General features: G+C 39.7%; 1 protein-coding gene across 8 annotated transcripts in view; it reads left to right on the top strand.

The window, feature by feature from the left end:
• The window catches only part of Ctnna3 (catenin alpha 3), a 1,515,753-nt gene that overhangs the window by 776,069 nt on the left and 719,122 nt on the right, over window positions 1-20,562 (top strand). For all 8 annotated transcript variants that reach the window (XM_042266693.2, XM_042266694.2, XM_076557108.1 and 5 more), the window contains 2 exons: window positions 1,687-1,767; window positions 11,736-11,888. In XM_042266693.2, the coding sequence (XP_042122627.1) occupies window positions 1,687-1,767; window positions 11,736-11,888 (234 nt within the window). The remainder of the gene's footprint in view (window positions 1-1,686; window positions 1,768-11,735; window positions 11,889-20,562) is intronic.

Here is a 20,562-nt window from a genome sequence, read left to right as displayed (position 1 = left end):
TGTGTGTGTGCACGTGTGTGTTTATGATGATGCACATGTGTGTACATGCAGAGGCCAGCAGACGATCTATGCTGTTGTTCCTTAGGCATTATCTGTGTCCATTAGTACAACCTAGTAGATATATGACCATGGATACCAAGCATCTTGCAGAGTATTGCATGCTCTCAAGTGATTGTTGTTTTTGGCCATCTATATGTTGTAGTTTAGTGGGTACCAGCAATTGCTAAAGAGTCATTTGGTTGTGTCTTCTGGCTGATTGGTAAACTCCAGGTTCATCACTACCTCTCTGGCTTGTTATGGAGCCCTAATTAAACCAGGTTGCACTTTGAATGAAGTTGTTAATTTATGTACTCATCAAACCGGTTCAATAACTCCCTTACAAGTAATTACGGTAAGGGTGCTGTGAAGGCATAGAGATGAAATGAGCCTGTTGGAAAATGCCAATGAAACAAGGAGAGGTAAGAGTTCACTGTGATCATGGGAATTGTTTCAAGAGGAGCTATCCATTGAGGGAATTCCATTGGAAACCACTGAGGGACAGCAAGGATTTTAACAGGTGCCTATGTGTAAGAACTGGGGAAAGGGATAGAAAGCCTTGCAAATATGGCACTTCAGAGAGTAGTATTTGAGAAGATGGCAGGGCACCAGAAGAATCAGGTACATCTGTTCTGTACAATAGATGATCTTGATTTTGTTGTTAAGACATTGTTCTATTGGATGGCATTGGTTTTTCTGTGAGTTTGGTCTAGGGAGAGAGGGTTTGATGTGCTGCCTCGTCTGTGCTGCGCTTCAGTGTCTCTTTCCATGGGGTCTATTCTAGCAGTTCAATGACCAGCTGCTGATTTTTCAAAGTCTCCTCTCAGTCTATTAATTTAAGAGCAGCAGCAATTTTCTTAGAGGTGAAACACATAATGATTTTTTTCCAATCTCTTTTTCTGGGAGGTATCATGGAGAAAGTATGATTAGATTCAACCCAGTTGTCTCCCACAACAATAATATGTAGCAAATGTCAACCAAGGTGACTCTGCATGTGTGAAGAAGTCCAAGCCCTTAGGTTAAAGGATGTAACAGAGAGAACTGTGCTGCTTACAGAATGAAAACGTGTTGCACAAATTATCTTAAGGAGCCAAAAGCAGCATCCAGTTCGCACTTAAAACAATTTGTTCTTGGAATATTGTCAGCTAAAATTGTGGTCAACTTTTGCAAATTGTATGAATTTGCACTGCATATTTTATTTAGTGTTTAGCAAAACTCCAATATGGCTCTGCATAACTTACACAATACACCAAGAAAATGACTTCAGAAACTCCCACGGAAGTTGACAAATTGGGCATCTAATGCTTTTAAGCTAATTGCATGCTTAACGGTTAAGGAGTTGACTTGTTAAGAATGAAGATCAGAGTTTGGTGGAGACAATGCTCTGCCTGCTGCCACATTGAATACGATCAAACCCCTGTATCAGAAATATTACAGACGCTCAAAGAAGAAAATAATGTGCGCTTTAATCGCTGTGCTACTTAGTGTTTCAGTGAAGTGCTCATGAATCATATGCACTGTCATAGCAGTTTTGAAAACTATTCTTGAATTTTTCAAGCTGTTATTTTCAGGAAATTTCGAAAGCAAATTGCTAAGTGATAAAGAGTAATTTGGTAGCATTGCTTATGTCAGTGTTGTGCTTCCTTGCAGACTGGAAAAGCAGAGAAGAGTAATACCCTGAATGCCGCCATAGACAACATGAGCAAGAAGACAAGAGACCTCCGCAGACAGGTGAGAGGAAAGGGAGGCACCGGGTAGGAATCAGAAGCAAAAGAAGTGTCATTCATTGCTGTCCTGTGTATTGTTTTTGGTCTTTTAAAATTATAGAAGAGGAAACCAAAAAGCAAAGCTTATCCTCTCTGCATTTACGTGCCTCCAATGTTCTGCAGCAAATAGAAGAAAAAGTAGGCGCCCTAATGTCACATAGAATTGCAGTTGAATCTTGGCTCTGTCCTCATCTGACGGGAGTTCTCGGGCATAGAGTCCATTTCTCATGGCCATCTCCTAACCTGTGAAATGCAATTAACCATGTGAAATGGGGCTTTGGATATTAAGCGCCTGCATATGGCTGCCCTGGAGAGATGGCTTGGTTGGTAAAGTGCTTGCCTTGCAAGCAAGAGGACCCGATTTCAATCCCCACAACCCTCCTGGGAAAAGGCCAGGTGCGGTAGGGCAGGCTTGTAATCCTGGAGCTGGGGTGACGGAAACAAGTGGATTCCTGGGCCTCTCTGCCCAATCAGCCCAGACTACCTGCTGTGCTCCTCCTAGTGGCAAGCTCTGACACAAGTGAACAGTGTATGGATCACCCTTAATGACATCTGAAGTTGCCTTCTGACCTCACACACATGTGCAGCGCACACACACACACACACACACACACACACACACACACACACACACACACACTTGTGCGCAAATAGACATGTACACATGTACACACATTCACTTCCACATAAAATAAAATCAGTATATATGACTATCTGGCACACTCAATGTTTAGAGATGCTGGTAGGCTGGTTTTAAGACAGTACTGTGCTGGTCAGGTTTTTGTTTTGTTGTTGTTGTTTGGTTTATTGAGACAGGATTTCTCTATGTAGTTTTGGTGCCTGTCCTGGATCTTGCTGTGTAGACCAGGCTGGCCTCAAACTCACAGAGATACACCTGGCTCTGCCTCCCAAGTACTGGGATTAAAGGCATGTGCTACCACCACCCGGCTCATGTGCTGGCTAGTTTTAATGTCAGCTTGATACAAGTAGGTGGCATCTGAGAGGAGGAAACATTACTTAAGAAAATGCCTGCAGAAGATCGCATTGTCAGCAAGCCTATAGGTCCTTTTCTTAATGATCAGTGAGGGAGAGCCCAGTCTATTGTGGGTGGTGCCACCCCTGGGCTGGTGGAAATGGGTTCACTAAGAATGTAGGTTGGGCAAGTTGGTAAGCAGCATGCCTCCACAGCTCTGCATCAGCTCCTGCCTCCAGGTCCCTGGCCTGTTTGAGTCCCTGTCCTGATGTCCTTCAACAATCAACAGTGATGAGGAAGTGTAAACCTGTCAAACCCTGTCCTCCTTAAGTTGTGTTGGCCATGACTTCCTGTAACGGCAACAGTTAACTGAGACAGGTACACACTGAATTTCTTGTCCTAATGCAGAGAGCATCAAGCAGTTTCAGTTTTTTTTCTCTTCATGATTTGTGGGTGCTTCAGAAGATAGTTTCTCTTGAGGCACTCTATTGGTCATTAGTCACCAGCATCAGAGGATCAGAAAGGATTTTACTAAGCTGTTGAGAAGCCCGGTGTTGGGACACAAATTAATTCCCCTCCCTGCTTAGAAACTTAGCCAATTTCCAAGGCCTTTGCTTCCTACTCCTTTTCACTGTTAATTACCTTTTTTTTCTTATGGACAGCTATAACATAGTCACCATTAACTCATAAAAGCAGGGGGAAAGGCTTTTAACCAGAAGCTTTTAATGCTATACATTATCTTAGTTAAAGGGGAAGAGTTAGAGAAACGGCTGGGAAGAATTAGAGAAATGTGGGCCATATTTTAATTCAGAAGTAGATCCATATACAGAATAATAAGGATCCCTAGATAGTGAGGTTGTGTCACAGCAGAATTTTAAATTCTGTGAAAATCATGTTTTCTCAGCATTAGGGCCTTGATGTGAATTCTCTTTCTGCTGTCAGCTGTTAGAATTAAGGGATGTAAAAGTCAAAAGTGTATACCAGCACAGCCCCTTTGGGACACTGATGAGAAAGCCAGACAGTGCGGTCAGGGACTAAGGAGCAAGGAGCATTGAGTCAAGACCTAGACAAGGACCCAGAAATGTGGACCCTCAGAGTTGGCCTTCTTCATTCTTGTATGATTTTTATTTTCTGTCTTCCCTAGGATTTTTTCCACCCCTCTATTGATACAGAGTCTGCTCTATTTCATGCTGGCCTCAAATGTCTGGCCTCCCAAATGTCGAGGGCTGGGGTCACAGGGATACACCACCATGCTAGGTTAATTTTTTCCTGAGGTATTAGGTACAAAGCCAGATCTTCCTATATGCTTAGCAAACACTTACCAGCTCAGCTACATGCTCCCCCTCCCAGCTCTTCTTCAGAGCTCTTACCCCTCCTGCTCTTCTTAGGGTTTAGAAGAACTGTTTCTATGACTGTCAACCACAGTATTTCTTGTCCCTGTCTCTTCCATCGAGTTTGCCACCAGCAAATCCATGCACAAAATGCTAATCTACATTCATACCTTCCCAACTTTTATAGTTATTATTTTTCTCAAGGACTTCAGAAAAAGCAATTTCTTACACATTGAATCAGAAGATATAGCAAATCAAACTTAACATGCCCAGTTAAGTCTGAATTTTAGGTTAGCAACAAATATGTCTTAACATAATTATGTTTCAAATGTGGCATGGGACATACTTTCATTTTTTTAAAAAAGTGTTTAAAAATTGAAGTGTTTGCTTCAAATTGAAATATTCCCAGATGTCCTACATTTTATCTTGCAATCAGGCATGATTTGTCTTCTCACCATCATTGGTGAGATCCAGACTGTCACATCAGGGCAGCTAATACTTCCTCCTAGTCATTTCAGTTTGTAGAGAACAGCTGTCCTCTGGAGCACAGCTTTGGTTTCTCCTTTCTTTATGAACCACCATGAATAGGCGCCATTGTGATCCCAAGGAGCCACCACTAGGGACCATCAGGGCTCTTTCCACATGGTCTTCACTTGTGATAGTGGCAGCAAAACCAACAACCATGCCAAGGCTCAGGAGGATGTTAAGATCCAAAGTTCAAGAGTAGAGTTTCTTCTACACTGTACAGGTTCAATACAGCCATAAAATTCACTCTAAATGAAGGACCAAGCAGAAGCTCTTTTTCATTTGCAGAAACAGCACGTGTGTGTGTGTGTGTGTGTGTGTGTGTGTGTGTGTGTGTGTGTGTGTGTGTGAAGACATGAAATGAAGTGGACTCTTTGGAGACACCTGTGATCTTCAGGGCTACTCTCCGTTGCTCTGATTCTCATTATCCAACTACTCTTTCCCCACACCCAAGATGACTTCATTTCCCACTGTGAGGTCTATGTTTTGGGTATATAGTTTGTGCATATACTTGAGGTCTGGGAATGTAACTGTTGGTTGAGTGCGTTCTTGGCATGCTTGTAGCTCTGGTATCAGTTCCTAATCATAAACTGGGCATGGTGATACTTCTCTGTCAAATCAGCACTCAGGATAAAGAGACAAAATGATCAGACACACAAGGTTACCCTCTGCTATAAACAAATTTAAAACCAGCCTGGAATACATGACACTGTGTCTCAGAAAAAAAAATGTCGAAACAGTGAAATGAGTAATCTCTACGTCTTTTTATGCTTTCAACATTGAAGAGTTTATTCTAAGCACCTTACATATGCTCTTTTCTCACAAAAGCAAAGCCCTGCTCTTAAACTGCCTTTGAAATATTTAATGATCACCTCTTGTTCTAGAACTGGTTTTATTTTTAGTAAAACATCCTAAGAACCTCTCTTTTTGCTCATCCATCCTTATCCATTTCATAACTTACTTCTTCATCAGTAACAGAAATGCCTTAGCTTCAGATCAGAGAATGATTGAGTTTGTAAGAGGAGCCATATATGTCTTAGGAGTGTCTAAAGAGTTGCCATTAGACATTGTGGAGCAGGAAGATGAAATGTTCTAGCATATGACATAGTCGGATTTTTGTTTCACCTTTCTTGCTCTCTGGCTTTCTCACCTGTTTTATTAGGGATCCAGTCAAAGATCTTGGCATGGATTTCTCCATTCTTTGTGACTTGATCACAACATTTTTGTTCTTTAGGGTTTTTTTTTTTTAAATCTCTTTAGTTCCTCCTCACCAGAGATACACACCCACCCACCCACCTCTGATAGAAGGCTCTACTAACTTCTCAGCAAATGACCATGTCTTCCTTCAGCATGCAGTTGCAAGCTCAATGTGTTCAGTGTACTGGAAGAAGGCTCGTGGCATCCTGCGCTCTGCCCCTTCTCTGCTTCCTGGCCTTCTCTTTCTCATCTTAAGTTACCTGAGTTCCAAAATCATACAGAAACGACTCCTTCCAGCAAACCTTAGCTCTTTTCTCCAGCAGGAATTCCTATTATTTTCTGAGAGCACTTAAAAACATAAGGGCTCCACCTGTGAGTCCAACCGGTGAGTGGGAGGAGGGATTATATGAGCAAGAGATATCGAGACCATGATGGAAAAAGTACAGGGACAAATAGCCAAACTAGTGGAAACACAAGAACTGTGAAGCTGAGGAGCCCCCATGGAACTGGACCAGGCCCTCAGGTTAAGTGAGACAGTTGATGAGCTTGAACTGTTTGGGAGGCCCCCAGGAAGTGGGACCAGGACCAGTCCTTGGTGCATGAGCTGGCTTTTTGGAACCGAGGGCCTATGCTAAGACACTTTGTTCAGCCTTGATGCAGGGAGGAGGGGACTGGACCTGCCTCACCTGAATCTACCAGGCTGGGCTGAATCCCCAGGGGAGACCTTGCCTTGGAGGCAGTGGAAATGGGGGGTGGGTTAGAAGGGAAGACTGGGGGGTAGGAGGAGGGAGGACAGGGGAGTCCACGGCTGATATTTAAAATTAAATTAACTATAAAATAAAAATATTTAAAAAAGAAACACGAGGACTTCTTTCACAAGAGCTATCCCTTCCTTGCCTATATTTGGTTCTTTCTTTTAGGGAGGATTTTCTTCCCAGTGGATTGTAAATGTTTCTAATGGTAATTATGATCAGATCTCTCATTTGCTGAATATTTGCAGAACTTTCTAGTAAGTTCTTTGAGTTATTGATTTCATCCTTGAAAAAAGAAATAATGCTACAGTGTTATATCAGTTCTCAGGTGTATTCATTTGCTAAACTTTACTTGTTAGAGCCATGGTTCCATCCCAGGTACAATTTAACTAAAGTCCATGTGTGTAATCACCACACCAGAGGACAAAGAAAACGACTTGTTGATTTGCAAAAACCCTAGAACCATATGCACTGATTTTACTGTCATCCATTTTTCTCATTATTTCTTTTACACATTTTTCAAAACTTTACTTTTCTTTACCCTTTCACCTGGCCTCCTACTATTTGCTTGAGAATTAATTACTTATCTATTGGAACACCCAATCAATGAAGAATGTTTTTAAATGTTTGTTACTTCACTAAAAATCAAAACATCCAAATATATTCAACTTCTGCTGTCTTGTGAAGAATGAGACATACTTAATTTTACTAAAGGCAGGATAAAAGTCTCCCTTCTTTATATTGCTAAGAGAAGGCATTACGGTTCATAGATGCTAAAGTAATGATATACTATAGCAATTAAAATAGAATTCTGACAACAGCAAACAAAAGAAGCACATGCCTCCGATTGATTATTTCGTTGTTTGATTGCCTGGCTAGAGGCATCTCTGCTTCTCACATTGGCAGCTCAAACACAACACTTGGAAAGCTATTATCGGCTCCTGTACCAATCATCATCCACATATTAAGTTCTCATGAGACCACATCCCACAAACTTGGCACAGTGACTAGACACTGAATTGTTACTTGATTTAGTTCTTATTGATTAGCCGAGTTGTGCAAAGCATATTTTTCTCACTTACTTAAGATTAAAAGGCATCTGTATACACAGAGATTTTCTGATTTTTGAAAGGAGGAATACTTTCCTGAAATATTTTCTTTGCCTTGTATGCCTCTTCTCCTCACAATTCATTCTTTTCCTTCATTTGATAAATCTGGTAGGCTTCCTTACAGTTTCCACATGGGGCTTTCACTTTTGTGTTTCAATTGTAGAGAAATATATTATTTTATTTGAGATACTAAACCACTTGTATCAGCAGGAAATAAAAAAATGATGCCTCAAAGCCTTTTATTAAGCTATAGTGAGAAAATATAGAAAGCCCCTCAGTTTGGCTCTGCTCCGACATCATTCATGCTTGACCACAGCAAGTATTTATTGAAAATTCATACCCCACAACTCCTATTGGCTTCCTACTAACTTCAAATTTTATCACTACGGCTTCATGTGTTAGAGTCTTGTTTAGAATGTTTTTTATGTCATCCAAGTGAAAGAAATATAGTAAGCCCCTGGACAAGAAGACAGCATGAAAATAAATAAGCTACAGGCTACGTAATTAATACATGTATAGACAAGGTGTAAAGAGAATGTCTCATAGGAATTTGTCAAGACAAATGAAGAAGACTGCTTAACAGAACATCCTAGACTTTCTATATTTTGTCCCTAGCCACCTGGCTAGTTTTATCCCATAATAATCCTGTTTTCATAGTTAGCAAAATGTAGGGCCTGAGAGAGTTACATTCAGTGATGTGCAAAGCAGAAGTGACAGAGTATGATCTGCAAAGATTAGCGTATGAAGACATGGAACCTATCAGAGGGGAATGACCAGGCATTGCCAACAGAGGAAGGTGCCTGTTTTTAATTGGACCTAGTTCACAAGGCCAGACATTTAGTACTAGACGTCAGTGCAGGGAGTTTATTTGGGAGGTGGTTCCAATATATGTATATACTGTAAATACCGAGCGAGGTGGAAAAGAGAGGGTATGCATGGGAGGCTGCAGCTATAGGCAACAGGGACTTAAGGACTTCTGTGAATCAGAATTTCTCTTCATGTTGTCTGGTCAATGGTGGAAGCCAATTCTAGCAGCTCTTGCCACTGTTTATGGTTCTTCTTGAGGATGTGAGCTCTCTAGACCTTTCAAGCTGCAGCTGTGCTTTACCTGACTACCTCACAGAGACTTAGAGTCAGCACTGAGTCAGAATAACAGGAAGATGCATAGGATGTCTTCAGAGGACCTAGTATCAAGGCCCACAGCAAGAGCTGAGATTGCAGACTGATGTAGAGAATATGCAGTGCAGTACTGAAGGCCTCTGAGGTCAGCTTTCACCTTGGTACTGAGCATCCAGATAAACGGTTTGCATTGGACGAGCCAGGCAGAGACTTTGGAGAGAACTCTGGGATGTTTAGTTCAGCAGTTTGTTATTTGCTGGGGTTAAAGTGCTTTCTGGAAGAAAATAAGGCCTGCTCTTAAAGGCTTCAGGCCACATGTCACAAATTTTTGACAAATTTCTTCTGTCGTGAGGTAAAAAATGAATAAATGTCTTATGATGTGAGACAACAGTCTCTGACTCTATATTTTATGAAGAAATTGTATCATTTGAAAAACCATAGGAAGGCATTGTGACATTTTAGCTTTGGTTGTGGACAGGGACTATATCATTTCCATTTATGAAAAGTAGCCTGTTTTTAAGCATGCATTTCAAGGTAGCTAATATTAAATTTTGCTTCTTCATCTCACAGTCAAATTACTAAAAATCAGATTTTATACCCTGCATCTCTGTTATCTTGTACCCTAATCACTCTTGAAGAAATAGTAGTAGGATTTCTATAACCAATTTTATATAAAGCTTGCAGTTGCTGTGTTCACCCATAACCTTCTTAGAGATCAAACTCTATAAACAAATCTCTGTTTTATAAGTTCAGTTCTTTCAAAGTTTATATATATATATATGTGTATATATATTATATTATATATATGGCATATGTATGTATGTATATACTACATACATATATGTACATGTATATATGTGTACACACACACACACACACACATATGATCTTAGTCTCCTGGTTTTCCTTTCTTGCAGTGTTTAATGCCTCACATTCCTCTGCTAGATTATATGTGTTTATACATTTTCCTCTTCACCTTTCTCAGAATACCTAGCTCTTGAGATGCTGTTCAGAAACACTTGTTTCATTGGATAGAGTCAGGTATCTCAAAGAGTCCACAGTGATGGTGAAGATAACTGTTTGGTAGGATGTACATATTTGGAGAGTCACCACATTGAGATTTATTTGAAGTTTGTCTTTTAGTTCTTGTAATTTGTACTCTTTATTTGGCCATCCTCTCAGCCCCTTTAAGTCCTGTTCTTCCATGGACCTGTCTACAAATGGTGGTGCTGCCAATTGTGCCCTTGAATGTCTCCTCACTGTGTGTCTGTCATTAAGGTTCTGTCTGTATTATTTGCTTGAGCAAACTCCAATATTCTGACTTCCATAGATGAACTCTAGTGAAGAGGTATCTCTCACAGCCAAGTTACAAGTTCCAGAAAAGAATGGGGTTGGGGGCTGTCACTACAAACTCTTCCCTGCTCTTGAGACCCTCAATACATCTCCCCACTGTTTCTAAAATGGACACAGCATGTGCTTCCCAACTGTAACTCTAGCCTGTGCCCCTGACTTCTCTGATCCATTCCTCATGAACTAAAAACACACTGCTCACTCATTTAGGCCATCACCTTCTCTTGTGACCTCTCATCTTCTACACCTTGTCATAGATGCCCAGTAAATATTAATTTGTTGCCATAGTAGTTTAACCTACTTCATAGTGAGCAGAAATTTTCACTGAGGACCTTCCTGCAGTCTATGATGTAATTGGGAGCTAGAAAACTTCATAACGCTTCTCAGCTAGCTCTACCAATATGAGTGGAGGTGTTTTTGTACAAGAAGCTGATTGTCCCTACATATTTATCATTGATAATTATTATAGAAAGACAGCACTTTTTTTGAAGTGCTGGGAATTGAACCTATGGCTTCACACACGGAAGGCAAGTACTCTGTCACTGAGCTATATTCCTAGCAAGATAATGCTTTGTACAAATAAAGTTCTATCATTCTGAACCTGGAAACTATACCAATAGAAATTCTTACACTATTTAAAACTAAGCAGTCAACTGGTTTTAAAAATACCCTAACATGTAACCCTCACAGATGTCAAATTACAAGTTTTTTTTTAATCTGATCCTTATCCTTATCCAATTTATAGAGAAGTCACTAAACTGAATGAACAGGTTGATCTAAAAGCTTTAAGGCTCTTTAATAACCATTGATGTTGTTTCTTAGAGTATAATATCAGGATGTTGTAATCCCTGTAGTCTCAGTACTAGAAATACAATAAATTAATCTTCAATGCCATTTTTAAATCTCAGAAAATTTCTGCTGAGTACAGCAATTATCTGAAGTCATTTATATGCTTCCATGTAATTTAATTTAAAAGAACTAATTGTGGCAGAATGTTACAGTTGTTCAATAATTTAAGGTGTGAGGGCAAGAACAATTAATGCAAATGGAGAAAATTGGACATCAAACTCATTTATTTTTCTTGCTCTATTAATCTGTTATCATCTGGTGCAATTTGTGATCTCACTTGGTTTAATTACCATGAAGTCTACAATTTAGATAATCAAAATGTATCATCAATTTTTCCAATAAGTTAGAATGTATTTTATAATTTTGTAATTATTAAAATACAATATGTGCATTTTATTTGTACACATGCTGGACTTACTAATCATGTAATTTCCTTGAGGGAAAAATATTGAATTACCACTTATAATTTGAATTATGTGCTAAATAAAGTATGATAAAAAAAATGAGTGGCTTTTGGGAGCAAGAGACTTACTGCTGTCTCATTTTTTATCCTGAATATTTTGCTTATTTTGCTTGTAAAGGGTGTTTACACACTGTGCCACATATTATGATTGTCAGGACTGCTTAAGAAATGTGTAAAATGAACTTTTAGAACCAACGCGATCCAGACCAGAAAATAACATGAACTTTTTCTCATAAATAAAAGGCATTTTTTTTCTTCTTCTCAGCTCCGCAAAGCTATTATAGATCACGTATCAGACTCTTTCTTGGACACAACAGTTCCACTCCTGGTTCTCATTGAAGCTGCTAAGAATGGTCGAGAAAAGGAAATCAAAGAATATGCTGCGATATTTCATGAGCACACAGGCAGACTTGTGGAGGTAAGTGTGTTGTAGCTGCAGCTACTTCAAATCCAGGAAAACAAGGTTCCTTTCTCCATTTACAGTTGATTTCTACTCATATAAAAGCAATTGGCAGCATATTACAAATGCTACAGAGTTGAGCCTAGGTAATATGGAGGTATATGAGTCAAATGGTATAAGCCACCCTTCAGTGGCTTGAAAAGAAGCAATTTATTTATAAGGATCTGTGAAATTGTGCTCACTGTTATTTCAAATTTTAAATATCCATTTTAGTGGCACTATACAAAAGAACAAGCTAAATACATAGTTCTGTCCTGGTGAATATTTCCTTACCATTCTGGCTTTAATTGATCAAATACTCCATGCCACGTGTTTTATTACCTGGGTTTCATGTGTGTTTCCCTCCTGCTTTGTAGAACACACAATGTGACACCACATCAAAAACAAGACAGTAGAATGTGCAGGTTTGAGAGTCCCATGAAAAATTAAGTAGAAATAGTGGTGTAGGGGAAGGGAGCGTGATAAACCATTAATTCCCTCTGTTTAGCAGCTGCAGATGTAATCATGACCCCTGGGTTTTCAGAGCAGGATGGCAGATTGCTAACAGAATTATGAAGGGTTGTAGGTAAGAGATTCTCAGGAGTCAATGAGTTGAACCTGTCACATCATGGGTCTCAAACACACAGCTCAGTAGAGAGCCTGAATGGAAGAATTTCTTAAGGCAACAGTACTCACAGGGCCACGAACCGGAGACCAGAAGGGGGATGTGTTTTACCAGGTTCCTAAGCCAGAGCTCTTTTCTTGGCTGCCACTTAGCAGTGTGTCTGTACCAGTTTTTGTCTTTTGAAACAAAGTCTCCCTATGTCACCTCGGCTAGTTTCGAATGTATTATGTAGACCAGGCTGCCCCTACACTCACATGATCCACCCGCCCCTGTCTCCCAAATGCTGAGATTAGAATGGTATGCTAACATGCTCGGCCATTTGTCTCAGTTACAGTGACTAGTATCTATTAGGATCTTCTGTGCCCATTTCATGCTGGTGATTAAACATTTGACTGCCACCTCTTCCTACATAGTCACGAGCTCTGAAGTGAAATGTGGTTATTTTGCCTAAATTGCTCGTAAAAAAAGATGTGAGAAAAATAATCGTAACTCAAATTAGAATCATAGTAACACAGATTTTTTAAACACGTTTAATGTAAATATATGGAACAAATTCCAATGTAGCTAGCATTCTTACTGTAATCTCTCCTGCTTGACTCTAGTCTCCATAGCTAGAAAATGAAAAATACATGGATGAATACTTAATTGCTAAGATCATGCCATTCCCCAAGCTGCCCACCTCTGGCTTAGATGTCGCTTTTGAATTTTTCAGGAACTCCTTGAGACAGTGCAAGTGTTATTATTCCAATGAGCATTTTATGGAAATAAAGTTATAAAACCAAAACCAGTCTAGTTAGTGTCAGGCTGAATTCAGGTCTATAATTTTTAATGAACAGATTCCATGATCTACTGTTGATACAGTTGTGTTTCATCTTTCACATGTTCCTTCCTCAAGTATTTAGTGATTCTCAAGGAGAGCAGGGGCAGGTTTTTTACAAAGAGATGCCTAATTGAGCATAGCCCTTGACAGTTGTAAAGCATCTGTCTAAAAATGAGTTTCTGTGCTGAAGCCACACCAAATAAGGGGGGGGAGGGCAGAAATATTTGTGCAATATACTTTGAAAGTAAAGTTTGGTTTCTGTAGATAGCATTTTTTATTCCAATTTCTCAGTTTAATCTGTCTATGAAAACCTTGTTTTTATGCTGCCTACTGGAAAATAATACATTGATCAAACTGTAAAGAGGCAGTGGGTGGGGCCAGAGACACAGCTTATGCTGTAGCCCTGAGAATCCTTTCAGAGACCTCTACTCAGGGGAAGCCTAGATACTAGACTTTGCTGTTGGAAACAATGATTGGGCCAGTCATTATGAGCATAGTTGGAGTTTATTAGGAAGTGCTCTTAAAATGGATTTAACCTTCAAAGTTAATAGAGTTGTTTAAAAGGATAGTAAGCATCTCCATGTGGGTGTTGGCAACTCAAAAGAGAATTTCTCTTAAATGTTTTTACGATAGTCATGTGTATTATTTTGGAGTCACATCTCAAAGAGTGAGTAAGGGACTCAAAGATCATTGAGTGGTTCCTGATGCACCATGCTTAGGATTGGTTGTACAAGACAGTTCAGAAATGCTTTGACCATAAATGGAGCTGATAGTCCTGTCTGTGAGATTTCCCAGTAAGGTTGTAAAGTAGTATTGGCCATATTCAAAAGGCATGAATATGAATTAACTCAGGGCTTGCATGTGGTTAATAGATAGTTTTATATTCTTACTTGAAAAATATCCATATAAAAGGGAGGTTGTCTCTGTGGGCAGCCTCCAGAGCAAGAGGTAATTGTGATAGAATCCTTAACTGTCAGCCAGGGCGAGACTTCATCAGGACTGCAGAATGATGGTTCCTGTTCCTTCCTACATCCTTTAATATCCCCTGTCTTTCTAGTTATTTCCCCAAACAACTTTATTAAAAGTTCTATGGACAACTCCTCTTGGATATTTTAACATTTCTGAATATTCTACCCATTAAAGAGTTATTTTTACTTTACTTTAACCTAGAGTTTCTTCAAGTAAGTTTTCCTAACACTTCCTTTCATGTGGTTTTGCTAAAGTGCTCCCTTCAAGAACACCTATGAATATTGTTTTAATATTTTAACCAAATGATCGTTCACTATCATGCAGATAGAGCTCTAAGAATTCGTTTTAAATGTTCAAGGATTTTGAGAATTCCCTATTCCATGTGAGCATTAAAGAGTAAAGGCTTTTGGAATTATGAGCTATTGGGAGACTGAGAATGGGTTTTATTTAAATCTGAATATCCCCTTAACACAGAATAAAGTGATTATGGAGAGCTGTAGTAGTATCTGTATTTCCATCCCATTCTGATGTTATGGGGACATTCTGGTCTAAGTCACTTTCAGTTTCAATGAGTTTTTACTATGCAGAATAATTCCTAAACTGACTAGATTAAAGCAACTATTTGTTACAATCACTCATTCATCTTTAATTAGCACAAAAGTGAGCAGTTATTGTTTAGGATTTTTCAGGAATTTGTCATTCTCATATGTTAGCTGGATAGAGTCTACCAACTATTTGTCTCAGTTGGACATACAAGATGGCCCATGCCCATGCATGCTAGTTACCAACTGAGAGGTCTGCATTGTTGAATAGAGATCAGATATGGCTTTTCCATGTGACTTGAACTTCTTGCAGAATAGGTACCAGGTTCTGAGAGGGTCAAAACAGTAGCAGCAATGGTAGATGAAACACATCACTGGGCATATAGCCTGATGAGGTCTTTCCAGTGTTTTTTATCCAGGTGAGGTTGGGGGTCTTGATTAATACCATAGAAAAGAACTTATGGTGAGTCAGTAGGAAGCCAAGGTGGGGTTGGTTAAGAAGAAAAAACAGAGAGTGGTACATGACACATTGGAGAGGTGAACTTTCTCTCTTCTTAGGATAGAGAGCTGCATGGAAGTGTCTTTAAAAGCCCAAGAGATGGTCTCTGGGACTCTTGAAGCTACATTGTTGAAAGGGTGCAATCAATATCTAAGTTTAAAAGAGTAATTAAAATATTTGGGTATTTTATTTTTTATTACAGTTATTTGTGTTGGGTGGGTATGTGTATAGACATACTCATGCATGTACAGGTCAGAGAACACCTTGTCAAAGCCGGTTCTCTTCTTCTGCCATTTGTGTCCCAGAGCTAGACCTCGGGTCTTCTGGCTTGGCAGCAAACAACTTCACTCTTGAGCTGTTCTACCAGCTCAGGTATATTTCATGTTGTTTTGTTTTGTTGAGGCAATGTCTTACATATAGCTCTTGCTCTCCTGGAATTCCCTTTGTAGACCAGGCTGGCCTTGAATTCACAGAGATCCATCTGCCTCTGTCTGTCTCCTGCCTGTAGGGGTTAAAAGCCACACACAACAAATGCCCAGCTCAACTTATTTTTGCCAATTGAGTTTTCCTTTAGTAAAGGTAAAGCGGTTTATGAAGCACATTGTACAGATTTACATATGAGAACATGGTACTGAGAAAACATCGATCAGCAGAGGTACACACCAGGCAAGGATTATAGTATCTCCACCTCCCATCTTGTCATAGGAGTGCTGGGATTACATTCTGGCTTTGTGTGGGTTCTGGGCTTCTGAACTTAGCTCTTTATTCTACCATAGTAAGAGTTTCTCCCACAGAGCCATCTCCCTAGCCAACACATATATTTTTTTTTATCATGAATATGGCTCATGATTTGAATTTTGAGATTTTCTCAAAAAGCAGAATATAGACATTTTAGGTGATTAAGTCAGCTGTGTTGAAATCCTTAACTGTCAGCCATAAGAGACCTCAACCAGCCTGAGGGAGTGATAGTCTCTTTTCTTCTCTCATGGGCCCTTCATTTTCGTCCTTGTTCCTATCTTGCCTCAGCAAAAGCAAACAAGAGACAGGAAAAGGGAACAGCCTTTCTCTTAAAGCTCAGACCCAGAAATTGCCTGAGCATTTCTACTGTGTTCTTCTTTTGTGAAAGTAATGGTACAGCCTGATAGATCTAATGGGAGGGTTGACTCTATGCTCAGCAGAAGGAATATCCAAACATGTATAGCTGCCTATTGTCTGCTGTGTGTCTCCAACGGGGATTTCATTGTCATTATCTTTTTTTCATTTTAGGAATATATTTTATTTATTTTTATCAATTTTATACATGTATATCTTGTATCTTGATCATATGTACCCCAAATTGCCCTGAACACCTCTTAAAACCCCCCCTCATACCTTCATCAGCCCCAGCCACTTCCTGCTGGAATGTTGACTGATCTTGTTGACTTGATCTTGTGTCCTACCTGTCACATAACCACAGTAGTAATGAGTTTGGGAGTACAACAGCCATGCTATGTCCAGGAGACAGCCTCTCTCAGCACTCTTTCCCATCCTCAGGCTCACCCTGTCCTTCCAGCCCTTCTTCCTCCATGTTCCCTGAGCCTTGACCTAAGCCAGCACATTCATTTGTCCTCAGTGTTTTGACTACTTAAGGATCTCTACATGAACTGCTGCCCACTGTGTGGTTCTGAGGTCCTCTAGAGCCTCCTGGACCAATGATTTGTAGAGTGGAATCTTACACCTGTCTCTGAGATGCTCATGTAATAGCCCATGCCTTCTGGGAAAACACTGTCCACTTATGCAAGGAATCTGTATTCAGACTTTGCCTTCTTTCATTATATTAGTTTATTGTATTTAAAATTTCACTTTAAATAGTGGTCCACCCTTGATGCCTTCCATTTCTAGGCGGAGTTTAGAGAAGGTAATGTCTAAAGTCCCTCCTTTGCTTTTGTCAATTGAGAGATTTGTAGCTTTCTAAGAAGCACCAAAACAATTTTTTTTAAAGTATAACTGCTTATCCACTTTCCTTCTCAAAAACACTTCCACATTTATCTCCCAGGAAAATATTTGTTTTGAAAGGAGCCACTTAGTGAAAGCAAGAAAGAAAACCATTATTAATTTACCATAGGAATTTTTTTTACACAAGAATTAATTTACACAAGAGCCTTGTGAGAGTTCTGAGAAATAAGAGAGCTTAAATACATTAGTTCCCGAAGACATTGAGTTTTCCTTGTGTAGGTAGCTCACCAGTCCCCTACCCCCTCTCTCCCAACACCCCACACTGACATGCACGTACACCCATCTTATTCCCAAGCTGGGTCATTTGATATATCAGGGCAGGGAGCCTTAAGTTCTAAATGACTTGGAGAAAAAGCTATTTTCAACATATCTAGGTCTTCAGACATCCACTATATTTGTCAGAGAAATCTAAAATCAGTGAACTAGTTGAAATCAGACCTAAATGGGAGAAGAAAGCCCATTTAAAAAGAATTCCTATCAGATCTTTTAAGACAAACTTTGTATGGTTAAAGGAACTTTGTAAATAATGGCTGACCTATAACTTTAAAAAAAGAGAAAGAAAAGAAAGGGACTGAAGAAAAAGTACAGAAGGAGAGATCCAGGTGCCTTGGGTATTGAATAAAGAAATGGAAACTGTGGGTTCCCACCCCTAAACATGGAATGAAAAATCTGAGAAAGGAAAAATAATTTTCTCCACTAGAGTCTCAGTGGGAATGTTAACCACACAAGAGTAGGTCCCATGCTCAGGAGTAGCTGGCCAATAAGAAATAAACTCACTGGTATTTTTTTGTAGAACTTTTGTCTCATTTTGCTTAGTTTTAGCATTTGTTTTTTGTCTTACTGGTCTTTTGTTTGTGCATTTTGGGTTCCTTTGAGGGTTTGTGTGTACGTGAGTGTGTGTTTCTTGTTCTTTTGCTTGTTTGTTTTATTTCTGCTGTTTGTTTTTTAAAGAGAAAGAGAGAAAAATAACAATGATGGATTAAATATGGAAATGGAGAGGATCTAAGAGGAGGCAGAGGCAGACAGATATCTGTGAGTTCAAGGCCACCCTGGGCTACACAAGATTGATCCAGTCTAAAAGAGAAAAAGAGCCAGGCAGTGGTGGCACACACCTTTGATCCCAGCATTTGGGATCTCATGCCTTTAATTCCAGCACTAAAGGAGATGGAGACAGGAAGTGATATGGATGGGCAGAGAGAGGAATATAAGGCAGGAGGAGACAGGAATTAGGCTCCCTTTCAGGCCAAGGATGTGGTAGAAATAAGAAGTCTCTCTAGTGGCTGGCTCCTTTACTGATCTTTCAGCATTTACCCTGATATCTGGTTCTGAGTTTTTGCTATTAAGACCAATTAGAATTCATGCCACAGTTAGATACAGTGGAAGGATGTTTAATAAAAACCTGGATGGTACCAGTAATGAGAGAACCCACAATTGCTAATTGCATCTTACGTTGAACTCAACAAAAGCCAAAGCTTTTCATACTTGGAATATCAGACTAGTTATTGTCTCTTGGAATCCCCAGAGCTGTGGTATGGAATATGATAAGAAACCATGTTAGCAAGGAATCAACAGGGTAGCATTTATAAAGTCATCTTAATTTGGCCATTGGTAGCAAATGTAGTCACTGAATTGTGATCCCAAGTACTTTGATGTCACTCGGATAGTGAGTTGGAGCAACATTAACACTCAGTCCTTTCACTAATAACATCTATTGAGAACATGAATTTTATCTTAATACAATTATCTAGGAAGTGAGGGTTGTGTCTGTTTTGTTTCTGCCTCCTCTAACAGCAGTTGCAGTAGAGCTGGTGGCCAGTCTGTCCTGCAGGAAGGTAAACACTAGGAGGCTTAGTTCCCTTTCTCCCTTGGCTTGCGGCTATGTCTGAACTCATTGATCAAGCAGAGTGCTCCTTGACTCTGTTGCACATGAGTACTTAATTTCTAAAATTTGTTTTTAATTATGTGTATCTGTGCATGCCTGTTTGGAAGTTTGTGCACTTGAGTGTCGTTGCCTGTGGAAGCCAGAGGGGGCGTCAAGTCCCTTGGCACGACAGTCCTAGGTGATCTGAGCTGCCTGATGTGGGTGCTGAGAACTGACTTTAGGTCTTCTAAAATCAGCATACACTCATGTGCTGAGCCTTCTCTTCAACCCTTCACATGAGTATTTTAAAAAATCCCTTTCTACAGTGTCAGTAAATGCCTTTGTCATCAATTATCAAGAGCAGACACAAACCACCTGCCAAGGAATTTTTTTTTCCCCAGGAGTTTGTGATAAGTGACATCTTAAAGTTCTTGGTTACCTCAAGAAAAAAACATTCTCAGTCTAACTTTCATGTGGTGATTTAAAACAGCTTTCAGAAGAATGTCATTATGCTGAATAAATGCATTGTTTATTATGACAACTATTATGTAATTCATTTTCCCTTTTTTTTTTTTTGTTTTGAGACAAGGTCTTTTTATGTAGCCATGACTGGCCTAGAGGGTGCTGTGTAACCCAGGCCACCCTGAAATTTACAGTGATCCTTTGCCTTGCCAATGCTGGGGTTATGACTTGCACCACCACACCCAACTGGCATTTTAGCCATATTCTAATTTGTTCCTGAAAATTTGCTCATGCTGAGCCTTACCACTGATGCTAATTAAAATAATGATGGCGTGGACGTGCCCCGTGTGTTTCACCATATTAATTACCATTAAATATATTTCCGTTAATGATGTAGGCAAGAGAATTTTCTGTGAATTGGGGTAGTTGCTTTCTGTAAGAAGCCAGTTTCCTTGGTACTTTGACTCATCAAAAATTCATCTATCTCGATGCACCCTATTTTAGTATGCTTCATGGGAGCCTTTCATCAAAAAGGAAAAAGTGGGTGGACATTTAATTATAATACTTCCCTACTACCTACAAGGCTGATTGTTCCCACTCGCAAAAAAATGGCGAGCCCGATTTAGCAAAGCCCCAGTGCCAAAAGAGGAGGCTTCAGAGGGGCCCCTGCTGCCTGCAAGAAGTGCTGACTACTGTCAGCTCTCTCTCCTCATGTCTTTGCTTTCTGACAGAATGCTGTTCAGATTTCACACTTCCCTTTAATTGATCATCTGTTATCAAATAAGGATGTGTTCGATTATAAATAAACACAGCTTTTAGAGGCCCATCTTCTTTTTCCTCCTTCTCTCCCTCGGAAAGACCCAAAATAAAAAAGATAAAA

Source organism: Peromyscus maniculatus, chromosome 21 (assembly GCF_049852395.1).
Source record: "Peromyscus maniculatus bairdii isolate BWxNUB_F1_BW_parent chromosome 21, HU_Pman_BW_mat_3.1, whole genome shotgun sequence".
In the NCBI taxonomy this organism is placed as follows: Eukaryota; Metazoa; Chordata; class Mammalia; order Rodentia; family Cricetidae; genus Peromyscus; species Peromyscus maniculatus.
This window is presented reverse-complemented; position numbering and strand designations above follow the sequence as displayed.